Raw genomic sequence first — 15,004 nt, forward strand, 5'->3', positions numbered from 1 at the left:
GGAGGAGAGGGGAGGAGGAGGAGGAGGAGGAGGAGGAGGAGGAGGAGGAGGAGGAGAGAAGGGAAGGGAAGGGAAGGGAAGGGAAGGGAAGGGAAGGGAAGGGAAGGGAAGGGAAGGGAAGGGAAGGGAAGGGAAAAAAAGGAAAAGGGGAAGGGAAAGGGGAAGGGGAAGGGGAAGGGGAGGGGGAGGGGAAAGGGGAAGAGAAAGGGAAAGGGAAAGGGAAAGGGAAAGGAAAGAACAGATCACTGAGAACAGCCATGTTCAAAGTTTTGGGAGTTTCATTTCTCACATGAAGGAATCTAAAGAGAAACCTCTGGAGTAAGAAGAGCCTCCAGTCTTCCAGGGTCACTATGAAAAGTCAGACACTTTACAAGTTACTTCAGGTAAGTAGCATCCTTTCTGGATTATGAGTATTTACATTTTAATTACATAGAATGTGCATGTGCCTGTGTGTGTGTGTTGTATGTATGAGAGGAAAGCACAAGCACAGGAACAGGTGTACCACAATGCCCATTGTGAAGGTCAGAAGACAACTTTAGACAGTTCATTATCTCCTTCCCCCTTGTGGGACCTAGCAATGGAACTCAGATCATTGGGCTTGTGCACAAGTGCCTCGACTCACTAAACCATCTTGACAGTCCTGTACCAGTATTTAAATAAACAATTAATGAACCCTTAAGATGACTTAGTATGCTGGGCTGGTGGGATGGCTCAGTGGTTAAGAATACTTGTAGTTCTTGCAAAGGACCTGGGTTCAGTTCCTAGCATCTACATGGTGGTTCACAAACATCTGTAACTCCAATTCCAGGGGATATGATGAGAACACCAAGCACACACATGGTACACTTACAAATAAAATAAATCATTTCTAAAACATGACTTGGTGTCTTGGTATGCATGTGTGTGATATATGTGTTCATATAGGCATGTATATATGTATGCATACAGCTGAAAGGCCAGAGGCCAACACTGGTCATCTACTATTGCTTTCCTCCTTGAAACAGGGCTCTCACTAACCCTGGAGCTCCATGGATTCAGGAAGACTGACTGGTCTCCACTTCCCCCAGCCCCTGCATTGGGGTGACAGATCTATGCCACTGCATCTGGTCTTTTGTGGGTGCTGGGGAATCTGAAGTCAAGTCCTCATGCTTTGAAGGGAGACATTTTACTGACTGAGCTCTCGAGCCCCCTCAAGATGACTTCTACCAGTCAAGAAAGCCCAAAGTCGGTGCACTGTACATGACAGTGACAGGCCAACCGAATTCCAATTGGTATCCAAAAGTCTGAAGGAGAGGGCTAAAACAGACAAGTGTTCCTCAAATAAAGGATTAAAAATAAACTGCTCTGATCTATACTAATGCACCTATTCCCAAATATGTGCAAATTAGAATCCCACTCTCTCCTGACAAATCATGAGCAGGTCCCATGCTGAAGAAAAAGTGTTCACCTGAGTCATCAAAGGCATTCATTGTCACTGAGATCAGGGCCAAAGTCTCTGTGAATCAAGTTTTGCTGGGACATGGCCAAGCTTATTCATTCCTGTGTTATCTTAAGCTGTTTTTGTGACCCAAATTACCTGAATATTTGCTAGAAAACCGTAAGTTCCACAAATGCCTAAAATACTGATCTGTCTGGCCTTTAGGATCTTATGGAAGACTAGAACACGAATCCAAAGGACCCATACTGAAGATTCATTTCCATAACCACCAGCAGGAATTGCCTCACGGATAAAATTAAGATGCTTTTCTGTTGATTTTATAAAGTACTGACCAAAAGGGCCTTAAGAGATGGCATTGTGGTTAGGAGCATTTCCTGCTCTTCCACGGGACCCAAGTTCAGTTCCCAGCACCCACATCAGGTGGCTCACAACTGCCTGTAACTCTAGCTACAAACAATCCTTAAATACCTGCAGCCACATGCATGTATAATACAAATAAATCTTAAACAAAAGAACACTGACCAAAAGCAATTTGGAAAGGAAAGGGTTTATTTGAATTATTTATACTTCCAGACCACAGCTCACTGATGAGGAAAGCCACAGCAGAAGTCTGGAGGCAGGAACAGAAGCAGCAACCATGGAGGAATGTAGTTTACTGGCTTGCTTCCCCTGGCTTGCTCAGTCTGCTGTCTTAAATAACCAGAAACTGCCTGCCCTGTGGTTCCATCATCCACAGTAGACTGGGCCATCCAACACCAATCATTACTCAAAAAAAAAAAGTCCCACAGACCAGTCTGACAGAAAAAAGCCAAGTCTTCAATTGAGTTTCCCTCTTGCCAAGTGTGTTAGCTTCTTTTCTGTTGCTCTGATAAAACACCATGGCCAAGGCAACTTAAGAGAAGAGAATTTTGGGGGGACAAAGGGTTACTGAGGGAAGGTGTGGGAGCAGGCACAGTAAGCTGATATCTTACATCTTCAAATGCAAACATGAAACAGAGCACAAACTGAAAGTAGGCAGAAAATTTTTCTCTCAAAGCCCCCAGTTCCATACCTCCTCCAGCAAGATTTTACCTCCTAAACCTCCCCAAGGAGTACCAGCAACTAGGGACCAAGTGTTCCAATGCCCCAAACCATGAGAGACATTTTTCATTCAAATCACCATAGCAGGTTAATCTGGTTTGTGACAAGTTGACAAAAACTAGACAGCACAGATAACAAGGTCCTTAGAGAAAACCAGGCAGGCAGGTGCTTGCAGTCAAGCCCAAAAATCTGAGTTCGACTCCTAGGACCTAGATGGTGAAAGGGGAGAACAAATGCCACAAAGATGTTCTCTGACCACACACACCTACTGGGGCATTCACACAGACAGACAGACAGACAGACAGACACACACACACACACACACACACAAATGCTAAGATTTTTTAAAATTTTAGGTAGCAGGGGTGCTCCACAACTAAATAAAAGGTAAAATGGTCAACTTGTGGTTTGAAGTAAATGGTAACTATTTCAATGGCAATTTGTCTACAGAGTTAGGAAAATACTCTAAATTTATTCAAGACCCTGCCAAACCAGTATCATGGGTCACACGTGTAAATGCCAGCACTTCGGAGGCACACGTACAAAGCCAGGCAAACTGACGGAAGAGTTCTAGGCCAGCATGAGCTTCACAGTGGGGCCCTGTCTCCATGGCATTCATTTACCTTTCCTGTTAAGAAAATAAAGACTGGGAAAATCACTTGGTCAGTAAACGACAGCCACAGAGGCACTTAAGCCTGAGTCTGAGCTCAATCTCAGTACCACAGAATCCAACTGAGGATTGCAGAGGTGCAGACTACACAGAATCCAACTGAGGATTGCAGAGGTGCAGACTACACAGAATCCAACTGAGGAGGTGCAGATGAGAGGATCCTGGAGCTCACTGATTAGCCGCAGCCAGCCTTGACATCTAGCAAGTTTCAAGGCAGATGAGAAATCCTATCTCAAAGAAAAAGGAGGTGACTCCTGAGGAATGACACCTAATACTGGCCTTTGGCCTGCCCACACAACCCTCCCACACACAAAAGAAAGGGAGAAAAGGAGTAATACGTAAGTACTGTCGCTTGAAATCCCATCACCTTTCTCTTACTATCTCTTGAGCCCTTACCCTAAAAGAATCTACAGGTACAGCTTCAAAGTCCTGATTGGAAAGCTACCCTCTTCTATTCCTACTACTCTAAAATTAAAGTCTAATAAAATGTACCTCAGGTTCTCAGAAATCTTGACTAAGATTAAGAAAATTAAAGGAGGAGGAACCAAAGCAATTAGCATCCAGATTTCAATAAAGCAGCCACCCAGAGCTGCTGAGCAGTCTACAGTTCAAGTCCACCCTGTATCGGCTGAGCCCCTACCAGGCCGAGGCTCTAGGCTCCAGCTGGGAGCAGAGCTGTCTCTGCACTCAAAGAGCACCTAAACACTTCCAAGGGAGTCGGACTCTATTCAGCAGGACCACACCACAGAACAGCCCAGGGCTATACAACCATCTGGATTAAGGCAGCAGACACTGGAGCGCAGGACACAACTCATTCATCTCATCTCGTGTGCACCATACAACAAAAGCTTAGAGGACTTGGTTCCAAGCAAGCTGGTAGTTAACCCAATCTTTTTCACTATTTCTCAACTGCCTGCTTTGCTTACTAATTACTGCCCCAGTCAGGCATGGTGGCACACCTGCTGAACTTGGAAACTGGAGACAGGAGGAAGATCAGCCAAGTTCAGGGCAATCTAGGCTACCCAAAAGACCCTGTATCAAAAAGAGGTAAGAAAAAAAAGGGCAGGAGAGGGAAGTGGAGGAAAGGAGAGAAAGCATGGAATGGCAAAGATAAAAGAATTGTTCTAGCCAGGCAGTGGTGGCACACTCCTTTAATCCCAGCACTTGGGAGGCAGAGGCAGGTGGATTTCTGAGTTTGAGGCCAGCCTGGTCTACAGAGTGAGTTACAGGACAGCCAGGGATATACAGAGAAACCCTGTCTCAAAACACACACACACACACACACACACACACACACACACACACACACACACACAAAGAATTGTTCTTCAGAGTGCTAAGTCCTAAACCTTCCCTCCTGTAACTTTGCAAATCCATTCTGAAAAAAAGACTGAATTCTCAAGACTCTGCAGGTAGTAATGCTGCTTATGTCTGCCTTGCCCAGAATCCCGTGTATTTCATGCAGGCACATGTTGTACCTGAACAGTGAAGCAATCACAAGTTCTGACCAGCACCCCCACTACACAAGAGCCACCACTAACAAGCTCAGTGTGCAGCAGTCAAGAAATAACTGAGACCCACTCTCTCATTCAGTGCTCATAAAAACTTTATTATCTGGCTGAGGAGATGGCTCTGGGGTAAAGCGCTTGCCACACATGCACAAGGACCTGAGCTCAGCTTCCCAGAACCACATAAAAGCTAGACATGGCGGTGCATCTATAATCTATGGAGTGATGAGAGGTGAAATCAGAAGAGTCCCCAGAAGCATACAGGCCAGCTAGCCTGCTACATGCAACAGTAGTGAGCAAGAAGAGACCTTATCTTAAACCAAGGGAAAGGAAGGTAAGGACTAACACCTGAGGCTGTTCTCCAACCTGCACACACACCACACACACACACACACACACACACCACACACACACCACACACACACACACACACACACACACCACACATACACACACCACACACACACCACACACACACCACACACACACCACACACACACACACACACACATCTTTTAAGGGGCTGACACAACGGCCTGGAGGTTAAGAGCAAGCAAGAACTCACATGTGGTTCCCAGAATCTACATGCAGCTCAAAACCATTTGTAACTCCAGTTCAAGGAGATCTGATGCCCTCTTCTCACCTCCATGGGCACTGTATATGTGTGGTGCACAAACAAACATGCAGGCAAACATTCATAAACAAAATGAAAACAAATCTTTAATTATTAGTAAACAACTTGGTTATCCTGACAGATAACTGGGGAACCTGAGACATTACAGCTCAGTGAAACAGGCTCCACAGGTTGCTAATCAACAGCAGTATTAGTCCAGTCCCAACCTTAACTGCCCTCTTCCGAGCACAGTCAGCCTCACCTCAAGTACCATCCCTGCTTCCTGCGAATACAACTGGCTTCGGGGGAGGGAGGAAGCACCTTCACTGAGACCAGCAGTTAAGTAATCATGGACAGGCATCCCTTGGCACTGCCTGGTGGCGCTGCCTAATGGCACTACAGGAAGGGAAGGAAGGAGGAGGAAGGCGGAAGCAAGGCCAACTGGCCAGGGGCATGCAAAAGGCCAGCTACAAGCTTCTGAAATCATTCTTCCTCCTTGGAGATATTAAAACCAGCCTTGCTAAATTTCCTTACAGTACTTTTCTGTTTCTCTCTACCAAATGCTTCTTAATAAGCACACAGGAATAATGGAGCCACAATACACAGACAAGGTAGCCTGTGAGCCCTCAAAGCACAAGTGGACTCTGACCTCAGCTCCAGCACTCTGCCAGAGCATCAGGCAACCTGGACATGGGATGCACTCGGTAATTTCTGCCCAATGAGTAAGACAGACAGGATTTCAGCTCAGCTTCAAAGACAGGAAGGAAAACTGTAAACCCAATGGTGAATGAACTATTATGTGCTAGTAACATCTATAACAAGCATAGGAGCTCAGTGCTCTTGGTTGAGACTGGGGCTTGAATGCATGTAGAAACAGAGAGAGAGAAATCCTGTAAGCACCAGTTCCAAAATCCAAATCAGCCTGAGTCAGTAAAGATCTGCAAGAGACCAGGCATCTGTGGCCCCTTGACAAAGTCTACAGAACACGCAAGCTTCCTTCCCTCGCCCACTGAACCCTGATGTCAAAGGATGAGAGGGAAGATGCAGAAGGGGCTAAGGTAAGGACACTTCTCCAGAGCTTCAAGCATCCTGTAGTTTGCACTCATGTCAACCCTGAATGGTAAAATGTTCACAATGTAAATAGGCTGTGGATAGCCACCTCCCCACACACCCTCACCTCCCACCCCCCACCTATCATATACAAGCCCTAATATTCACATCTGAAAGCTATCTTCTATGCCATTACCTACAGGTCAAAGGCACTCCTTGGCAACCCAAACTGTTTCTGGCCAGGTACCAGTAGACTTCAAAACAGTAATCTGAAAGTAAAATGCTATACATTCTGATCCTGAGAGATCATTGAAGACACCTCTTATTCATGAAAGGCCACTCACCAGTGTCAAAATCTCCTCCTCACAAAACATGATATAAACTTCAACTTCAAGGCTGCAAAATGTTTGTAAACACCCACATACCTTCTTCCCTCGTGTCTTCCCATAACCTTCAAGACTATCGCCCCCACATGCCTTCCCTCATGTCTTCCCATAACCTGCATGACTGTCATATCGGAAGCCAAAGAAGCAGGTTGATACTGCCCAATGGATTGTTTTCTGGACCAATCTTCATCTGCTAAGACAGTCTTACCACCTTCGAGAGAATCTCCTAAAGTGAGGCTTACCTTGTAATTGCTAGAATTCACCCAAGAGGTAGCGAGTCCATCCACAAGCTTATCTAACATGGTCTGGTCATGTTCAAGGTCAGCAGACTTCTGTTTGTCTGAGAAATAGTCTATGAGTTCCTGGCCAACCTGCAGCCGTTTCCCCACATCCTTCTGCAGCACCTGGGCCAGACAGGACTCCATTCGAGGCTCCATGGTAGGATTCAAATCCAGATCTGGCCAAGGCTAGAGGGCAGTCAGGATGACTCCCTCCCGGTAGCCGTACCGGGAGGTGGCCTCTTTGTTTGCTGAAGGCTACTAAGAGCGTCTGTTTCAAAGATGCAATCCCGGGAATGGCAGCAATGCACCATGTGTGTCTGAAGAGCAGCTGGTAGGATATTAAAAGTCCAATTTAAATAACTAGTAGGCGATAAAGGAGAGAGTGGCGGAGTGATGATCTACAACTGGGTCTGAAATACTTCATAATTCAGCAGTCCATTCTGAAAAGAAAGAAAGGAGAGCCAATGAGCCAGAGAGCAGAACACTCGAATGTTATGAAACAGTCAATCAGAGACAAAGAGTGCATGCTGCAGAAACAGTCTCAGTCACATGTGGGGTGTGAAGCGTGAACACTTGGCAAACGGATCAAAAACACATAATTATTATTTTTATTAACAGAATGGAGAGGCCCAAACGATTGAGCCAGTGAGCTGCATGTTTGGTAAACTGGTAGTTTCCACAGTTTCCTAACTTGTAATCGCACCAGTCAAGAAAGCAGTCTTCTGCTTCGGCTGCCTTCAGTTTTGCTCCCACTCTGAAAGTCCCTGCAGGTACGGAGGCCTTACCATCTGCCTCTCAATAAACTCAGTCCTGGGATGGGAAAGGCTCCTCTGAACATCCCTAACCCAAGCTTGGGCATATTAACCAAAGTCAAAGGCAGCACCTAGGCTGTCCTTCCTGTTCTTCAGGGTCACAGTAGGTGGAACAGAAGCCTCCTTCTCAAGCAAAGGGGACAGAGAGAGACAGAGGGAAGAAAAGGAGACAGGCTATTGACACCATGTTCTCTGTTGATATCAACTCCACTTGGGACTTCTGTTTTTGGTATAAAATAAATTCTCATAAATCACATTTGGGAACTGTAAATGCATGAGAAAAAAAAGTACTAAAACTGAGTTTGGAGTTTTTGCAGTCCTGAGGCTTGAACACAGGAACTTGTGGACACTAGACAAGTGTTCTACTACTGAGCTGACTCACATTCAGTCCCAGAAATTCCTTTCACTAGCCAGATTTAAGAGCTAACTAGGTAACTATACAGGCTAAGTAATACATTTCTCATTCAACTTATCTTTCCTACCATTAATTCCTTTCATTCTAATCTAGGAAAACACACAGGAAGCCCAGCATCTCAGAGCTGAAAGATGGCTGGGGTGGGGGTGGGGGAGTGCTTCCTATGCAAGTATGAGAACATGAGTTCAGATCCCAGCATCCATGTAACAAGCTGGACATCAGTCTCACATGCACCTGTAACCCCCAACACAGAGGAGGGCAGATACAGGAGGCTGAATGAAGCCTGTTATCTGGCAGCCTAGCCAAAAACACATAAGCTCTGAGTTCAGAGAGAGGCTCTATATCAAAGGAATAAGAAAGAAAGAGACTGAGGAATACACCCTGTCACCTGTGGCCTCTGTGTGCATACAAAGGCACAAGGCCAGGAAGATGGCTCTGGATAAAGACATCGCACAAGCTTGGTGACTTGAATTCAATCCCTAGAACCCATGTGAAGATTGAACAAGAAAATTGATTCTACAAAGCTGTCCTCTGACCTCTACAGATATGTCATAGCATGCACAACCACCCTTGTAAGATATTTTTTAAGTTTTAAAAATAAAATAAACATACTGTACATGGTCCCAAAGTCTGTGTTTCTTCCAGTATGCCACCACCTCTGAGAGTTCCAAGTGCAAATAGCATGTATTTATTGTTCCACATCAGCTAGAGCATGCAGACCATGGACTCAAAGCATTAGTTGAAGCACAAGCTCTTGGGAAGCTCTCAGGAAGCAATATTCCCTAGCAATGGCAGTAATACAGCTAAAGTGCCGACCTATCTGCTTTCTGATACACCAAAATGTAGAACCAACATGCCTTCCCTGCCAACATAGACTGACATGCCCAGAAACTATACCAAGGGCAATGGATGGCTGGGTCCTGCAAGCACGAGAGCCTGGGATCACTGGGGCTCATGTAAAAAGATGGCACAACAGCACTAGTGGATGCTCTGAAGCTTGCAGGTCAGCTAGCTTAGCCTAAGTCCAGCTAGCTTCACCTGAGTGCCAAAGCTCCTGACTAGAGGTACCTGAGACTGCCCTCTGACCTACATGTGTGTTGTGCCTGCACGCACACACCCACAGGCACATATATCCACAAACACACACAGTATATATCAGAGGGGACATGGAAAGGGTTGGAAGAAGAAAAAGGGGAGGAGTTATATAATTATAATTTAATTAAAATAAGTTAAAGCCATATGAAAATGTCTCGGGAGCTATGTAGAAAATGGTTAATGTTATTAAATAGTCAATCCTGGAAGAAAGATTTGGTGGAAGTCACTGATGCTAAGTTCGAAGCAGCACGGGCCTGTCAATCAGCATCTCTTCCCACAGTTCTTGTAGCAAACGCAGCACAGCATGCTCTGCAGCGGGAGTCTCTGTTCTTGTTCTACTTGCCCCACTATTCGGAAAGCCACCAACATGCCGCTCAGGGAATGTAGAAGCATTCCAAGATAGGGACTCAGCCCATGTTCCTCCGGACAAGAAATAGCACTATCTGGGATGAGTGCTGTGGCTTTCAATTTCCTGTGTACCCAGATGTTGCTGGGGATGTCGAGGAGATGGGAAGGGAGGTTAGAGGTGTAAGGGGGAGGAGAGGTCTGAAGGAAGGGGGTAGCTGAGCCCAGGACTGGGGGTATCGGTTTGGTTCCGAGTGAGTGCTGAAAGTAATGGAGGAACTGGAAGAGACCCTGCCTCCATGGCACTCCTTGATGAAGGAGCTGGTCCCTAGTTTGTCCAAACTGCTTTATTCATGGTGGATGTGAATGCACAGATCTCACTCAGGACAAACAAGGGATTAAATACCTTTTGCAGGAAAGAATGTCCAGGAAGTGAAACTCACTGGCTAAAAACACTCTAAGCCTATCTAGATACCTCATTAGCATAGAGAATTCCAGGTTTTTATGCTATGTGACAGGTTGTCCTGGCCCTCTTAACAGAGTGTCATAGTTACATGTTCCAGGATAGGTAGAGCCTGGCAAGGAGCTGGTTCTAAAGCTTGCTGTCCTCAATTTTAAGATTTATCCCAGTTTTCTGAACCTGCTTCAACCTTACCAGTTCTTCTGTCTGGTGGCATGGTCCACTGGCACTACACTTTCTCTTTCTTCTCCTACCCAAGGCCCACGCATTGCAGCCCAACGTCCACTCATGAACACTACATAGGTCTATGGGAAGACAGGTGTTGAACTACACTGACTGCTAAAACAAAGCCTGGTTAGTCAAGGAGTCTTAGTGCCCAGAGCAAGAGAGACAGGCAAATAGCTACAAGCAGCATAGGAAGATGAAACACTCTTAGGGACCCAGCAACACTTCAGCTGAGGGCACTGCACCTCATCATCAGTCAGACTAAGCTACCAGCAGCCCAGTCCAGCTTCCCTTTGTCATACACCTGTTAACTCCCTTCCTCCTTCCCTCCCTCCCTCCCTCCTCTAGTTTCCTCATGGCTTCAACACACATAGAGATGACCTCAACTCTTCCTTTCTGTCTCCTCAGACCTTTAACCTTCAACCTACCAGTCACCTGCTCCAGGATAAACACTCTGCCTCCTCCTAGGTCACTACCAGCTGTGTAATGTCCTCTAAGTCTCCAGAAGGCCCTCAGTGCCTTCCTTCCATCAGTGACACAGTTAGCAGTGACACATCTTTAAGCAGTTGTCTGGGGGCTGGACAGATAGCTCAGCAGTTTTGAGTGCTCAATGCTCTTGCAGGGGACACAAGTTCAGTTGCTATCACCACACAAATAACACTTTTTAAGAAGAATCACTTTTTTCTATTTCTCAGAACTCAATGATCAAGAGGCACGTGTACAGACATATGGGAGGCCAAAGTCTGTAACTGTTCCCTCTGCTTCTATGTGCTACAGACTAGATTATCCATTACTTTAAAAAGAATTTAAACTTATGAAAAAGGATTGTAATGCTTATGTTTAAAAACAAAACAAAACAAATTCATGAGGGGCTGGCTCAGTGGTTATGAGCATTTGTTGCCCTTATAGAGAACCAGGGTTCAGTTCCCAGCACCCACACAGCAGTTCACAACCTTCTATAACTCCAGTTCCAGGGGATCTGAATCCCTCTGCTGTGCAGGCAAACCTACCACATATAATTTTTCTAAATGTTTAAGAAAATAAGAGAGAAAGAAAGAGAGAGAAATATATTAATAAAAATATAAGCAGCACAGAAAATAAAATTATATTTAATTATGCTATATGATAAGTCTATTGTTTAAAAGAGGATAGGATATAAAATACTGAAGTATTAGCTAATGTATTTCTTTTAACATCTCATTTAGAGTGCGCATACACAGCAGCAGGCATGTGGAGGTCAGGACAACTTGCAGGAGCTCTCTCTTTCCAGTATGTGGGTCTGGAATCAAACAGATCAGCACTCTTGGAGGTAAGCACCTTTATTCACTAAGGCATCTTACTGGCACCCATTTCCCATATTTTTTAAATAGAAAAAAATTCAAATGAAACCCTGTTTATTTAATGTCAACTTTAATTTTCCAAAAACAATGACCAACTGAAAACTGATTTTTCTTCTTCCTTTAAAATATATTTAAATGTATACAAAGAGATTTGCCTCAACACCAGCATACCAATTTGTTACAAAAACAAAGGCACTTAACCCTGAATAGGAGAAGGTAATAATAACTTAGGTTACAGCTTCCCAAAGCAGAGACTCCATGGAGATGAGATCCTGGCAGAGAACCAGCTTGTTAGGGAGATACGGAGCCCCACAGACAGGGTGCTGCACACACTGGTTCCTCTAGAGAACAGGAATCGCCCACTCGGCCTACCAACACTTGACTTCTGTTGCCTCTAACACAGAGCCTCTAACACAACTTCACTCTCACACCATGAAACTCAGACCACCAACCCTCAGTGACTTGTACATAGGGCTTTCTGGTGACAGGATAACCACGCATCACTAACTCTTCCTAAATCCAGCAGTTGTAGTGTACTCACAAACTGTGCACCCTCCATCCGTCTCATTCAAGAGCAGTTCCATGCTTCTAAATGTTAGTCCTTATCCTTGAGCAGCCCACCCCATCACCTCTCACCACCATTCATTCATTCATTCATTCATTGAAGATAGGGTCTCACATATTCTAGGCTAGACTCAAACTAGCTATGCAGCCATGGGTGACCTTGAACTTCTAGTCTTCCTGCTTTGCCTCTAAAGTGCTGGGATTGTAGACATGCAATAAACATTCTTTATGCAGTGCTGGGGACTCAACCCAGGGTTTTGTACATGCTACGGAAGCACTCTACCAAGTGAGTTATGTCCCCAGCCAACATCTTGATTTAGGCATTTTTAAAAAAACTTTTCTTCTTTGCTGGTTTTATGAGACATGACTGCATAGCCCAGGCTGGACTCACACTCACAATCTTCCTGCCTTAGCTAGGATTACAAGAACACCCCACTATGCTTGGCTATTTGGGGCATTGCATATAAACGGAGACATAGAACATGTGGTGTCCATGCATGGCATTTGACACAACACACTGTTTCTAAGGTTTATCCACATCTTAGCATGCGTCAGTAAGTTCTTCACTCACAGTCTGGCTAAAGATATTCTGTTGTACAGATATGCCATATAGTGCTTCCATATTTGGACAGTTTCTACTTTGGGATCATTTATGAATAATCCCATTATGAACATTCCTGAACAACTCACCAACACTGACAATTGCCCCTTTAACTTAACACCATTCTTGTGGGTACACAGTGCTAGCTTTTTGTGACTTTATTTATTTTTTTGGTTTGGTTTTTCGAGACAGGGTTTCTCTGTGTAGCCCTGGCTGTCCTGGAACTCACTCTGTAGACCAGGCTAGCCTCGAACTCTCGAACGCAGAAATCCGCCTGCCTCTGCCTCCCAAGTGCTGGGATTAAAGGTGTGTGCCACCACCGCCCGGCCCTTTTTGTGACTTTAATTTGTATTTTCCTGAGACTAAGGAGATTGAGTTTATTTTTCTTATCATGGACATGACTTGTTAAAGAAGATAACAAGTGTGTCTGGAGCAATAGCTTACCAGTCAAAAGTACTTGCTGCTACTCCAGAAGACCTAAGTTTGATGCCCAGCACCCATGTTGGACAGCTCAAGACCACCTGTAAGTGCAGCTCTAGGGGATCCAACATGCTCTTTTGGCCTCTACAGCACTGCATGAACATGCACACACATACACATAAACATATAGCATTTAAAATATTAAATAAGGCTAGGGGTTTTGGTGGTTGTGGTGGTTTGTACTAAGGATTAAGGCAAGATCTTCAGGCATGCCAGATCATTTAGACGCCATTTCTGGAGAAACATTTAATCAAATCTTCTTGCTCATTTTCAATTGGGCTTTGTTTTTTAAAGTATCCTACCTAGCCAGCCTGGAACGCACAGAAATCTGCCTGCCTCTTCCTCCCAAGTGTTGATATTAAAGACACATGTCACCACACAGGCCCTTGGGTCACATATCTTTTTACTGATGAACTTTCAAAAATATTCTGGATAAATCGCCTCTATCACATATAAGAATTACAAATATATTTTTCTCAATCTATGGGATCTCTTTTCAATTTCTTGATGGTGTCATTTGACAAAGTTTTAAAATTGTATGAAGACCAATCTACCCCCCACTTTAGTGTTACAGTTAAGAAACCACAGCTTGGGCCAGGTGGTGGTGGCGCACACCTTTAATCCCAGCACTTGGGAGGCAGAGGCAGGCGGATTTCTGAGTTCGAGAGTTCGAGGCTAGCCTGGTCTACAGAGTGAGTTCCAGGACAGCCAGGGCTACACAGAGAAACCCTGTCTCGAAAAACCAAAAACCAAAAAAAAAAAAAAAAAAAGAAAACACAGCTTGTTTCCAATACAGTAAAAAAGAAAAAACAAACTGCTGCCCTATTCAAGGGCATGAAGATTTATACACAAGTTTTCTTCACAGAATTTTATAGTTTTAGATCTTGCATTTAGGCCTATAATCAATTTAAAGTTAATATATGTGTATGTGTGTGCACAATATATATGGTATAGGGATCCAAATACGTTCTTTCGCATAAGGACACCTACTTGTCTCACTATTACTTATTGAAAAGGCTATTCCTTGCCTACACTAAACTGTCTTTCTTATTGCCTTGTTTAAAAAAAAAAAAACCAATGGGCCACAAGTATTAGTATTTATTCCTGGACTCTCTTTCTGTTCCACTGATTTATATATCTACCTCCCCCCACCCCCAGTCTACAGGAACTGGTTTCAATTATTGTAGCTTTGTGGCAAGCTAAGAAAGGCTTCTAACCATATTCCTTACCAAAGCTCTTTTGAGTTCTCTACATTTCAATATTAACTCTAAAATCAGCAGGTCAGCTTGTGAACACAGGTATATAAGATCTCAACAGAGAGTATACTGCATCTGGACACCAATGTGGAATGTACCCCCAAAACAAGATCAAGCTTTCCAGGATCTTTCATTTTCTAAATGGTATTTTATAATTCCAAAGGTAAACGTTACATTTCTCATGTTTATCCCTAGTTTTCTCTTTTCTTTGGTATTACTCTTAAGAAACTTGCTTTCTTAGCTCCATTCACATTCTCTTTGCAGGCACAGAGGAGCTGATCCTGTGTACTGACCTTGACCCTGCAGCCTGACTTTGTCGTCTTCATTAGTTCTAATACCTTAGAATGGATTACTCAGGATATTTAACACGCATAATCATGTCATC

General features: G+C 44.3%; 1 protein-coding gene across 4 annotated transcripts in view; it reads right to left on the bottom strand.

Moving 5' to 3' along the window:
- Positions 1 to 15,004, bottom strand: part of Clasp1 (cytoplasmic linker associated protein 1) — a 237,552-nt gene that overhangs the window by 196,784 nt on the left and 25,764 nt on the right. For all 4 annotated transcript variants that reach the window (XM_028771493.1, XM_028771491.1, XM_028771492.1 and 1 more), the window contains exon 2: positions 6,988 to 7,466. In XM_028771493.1, the coding sequence (XP_028627326.1) occupies positions 6,988 to 7,182 (195 nt within the window). In that variant the 5' untranslated portion in view covers positions 7,183 to 7,466. The remainder of the gene's footprint in view (positions 1 to 6,987; positions 7,467 to 15,004) is intronic.

This window comes from Grammomys surdaster, unplaced genomic scaffold (genome assembly GCF_004785775.1).
Source record: "Grammomys surdaster isolate TR1022 unplaced genomic scaffold, NIH_TR_1.0 208, whole genome shotgun sequence".
NCBI lineage: Eukaryota > Metazoa > Chordata > Mammalia > Rodentia > Muridae > Grammomys > Grammomys surdaster.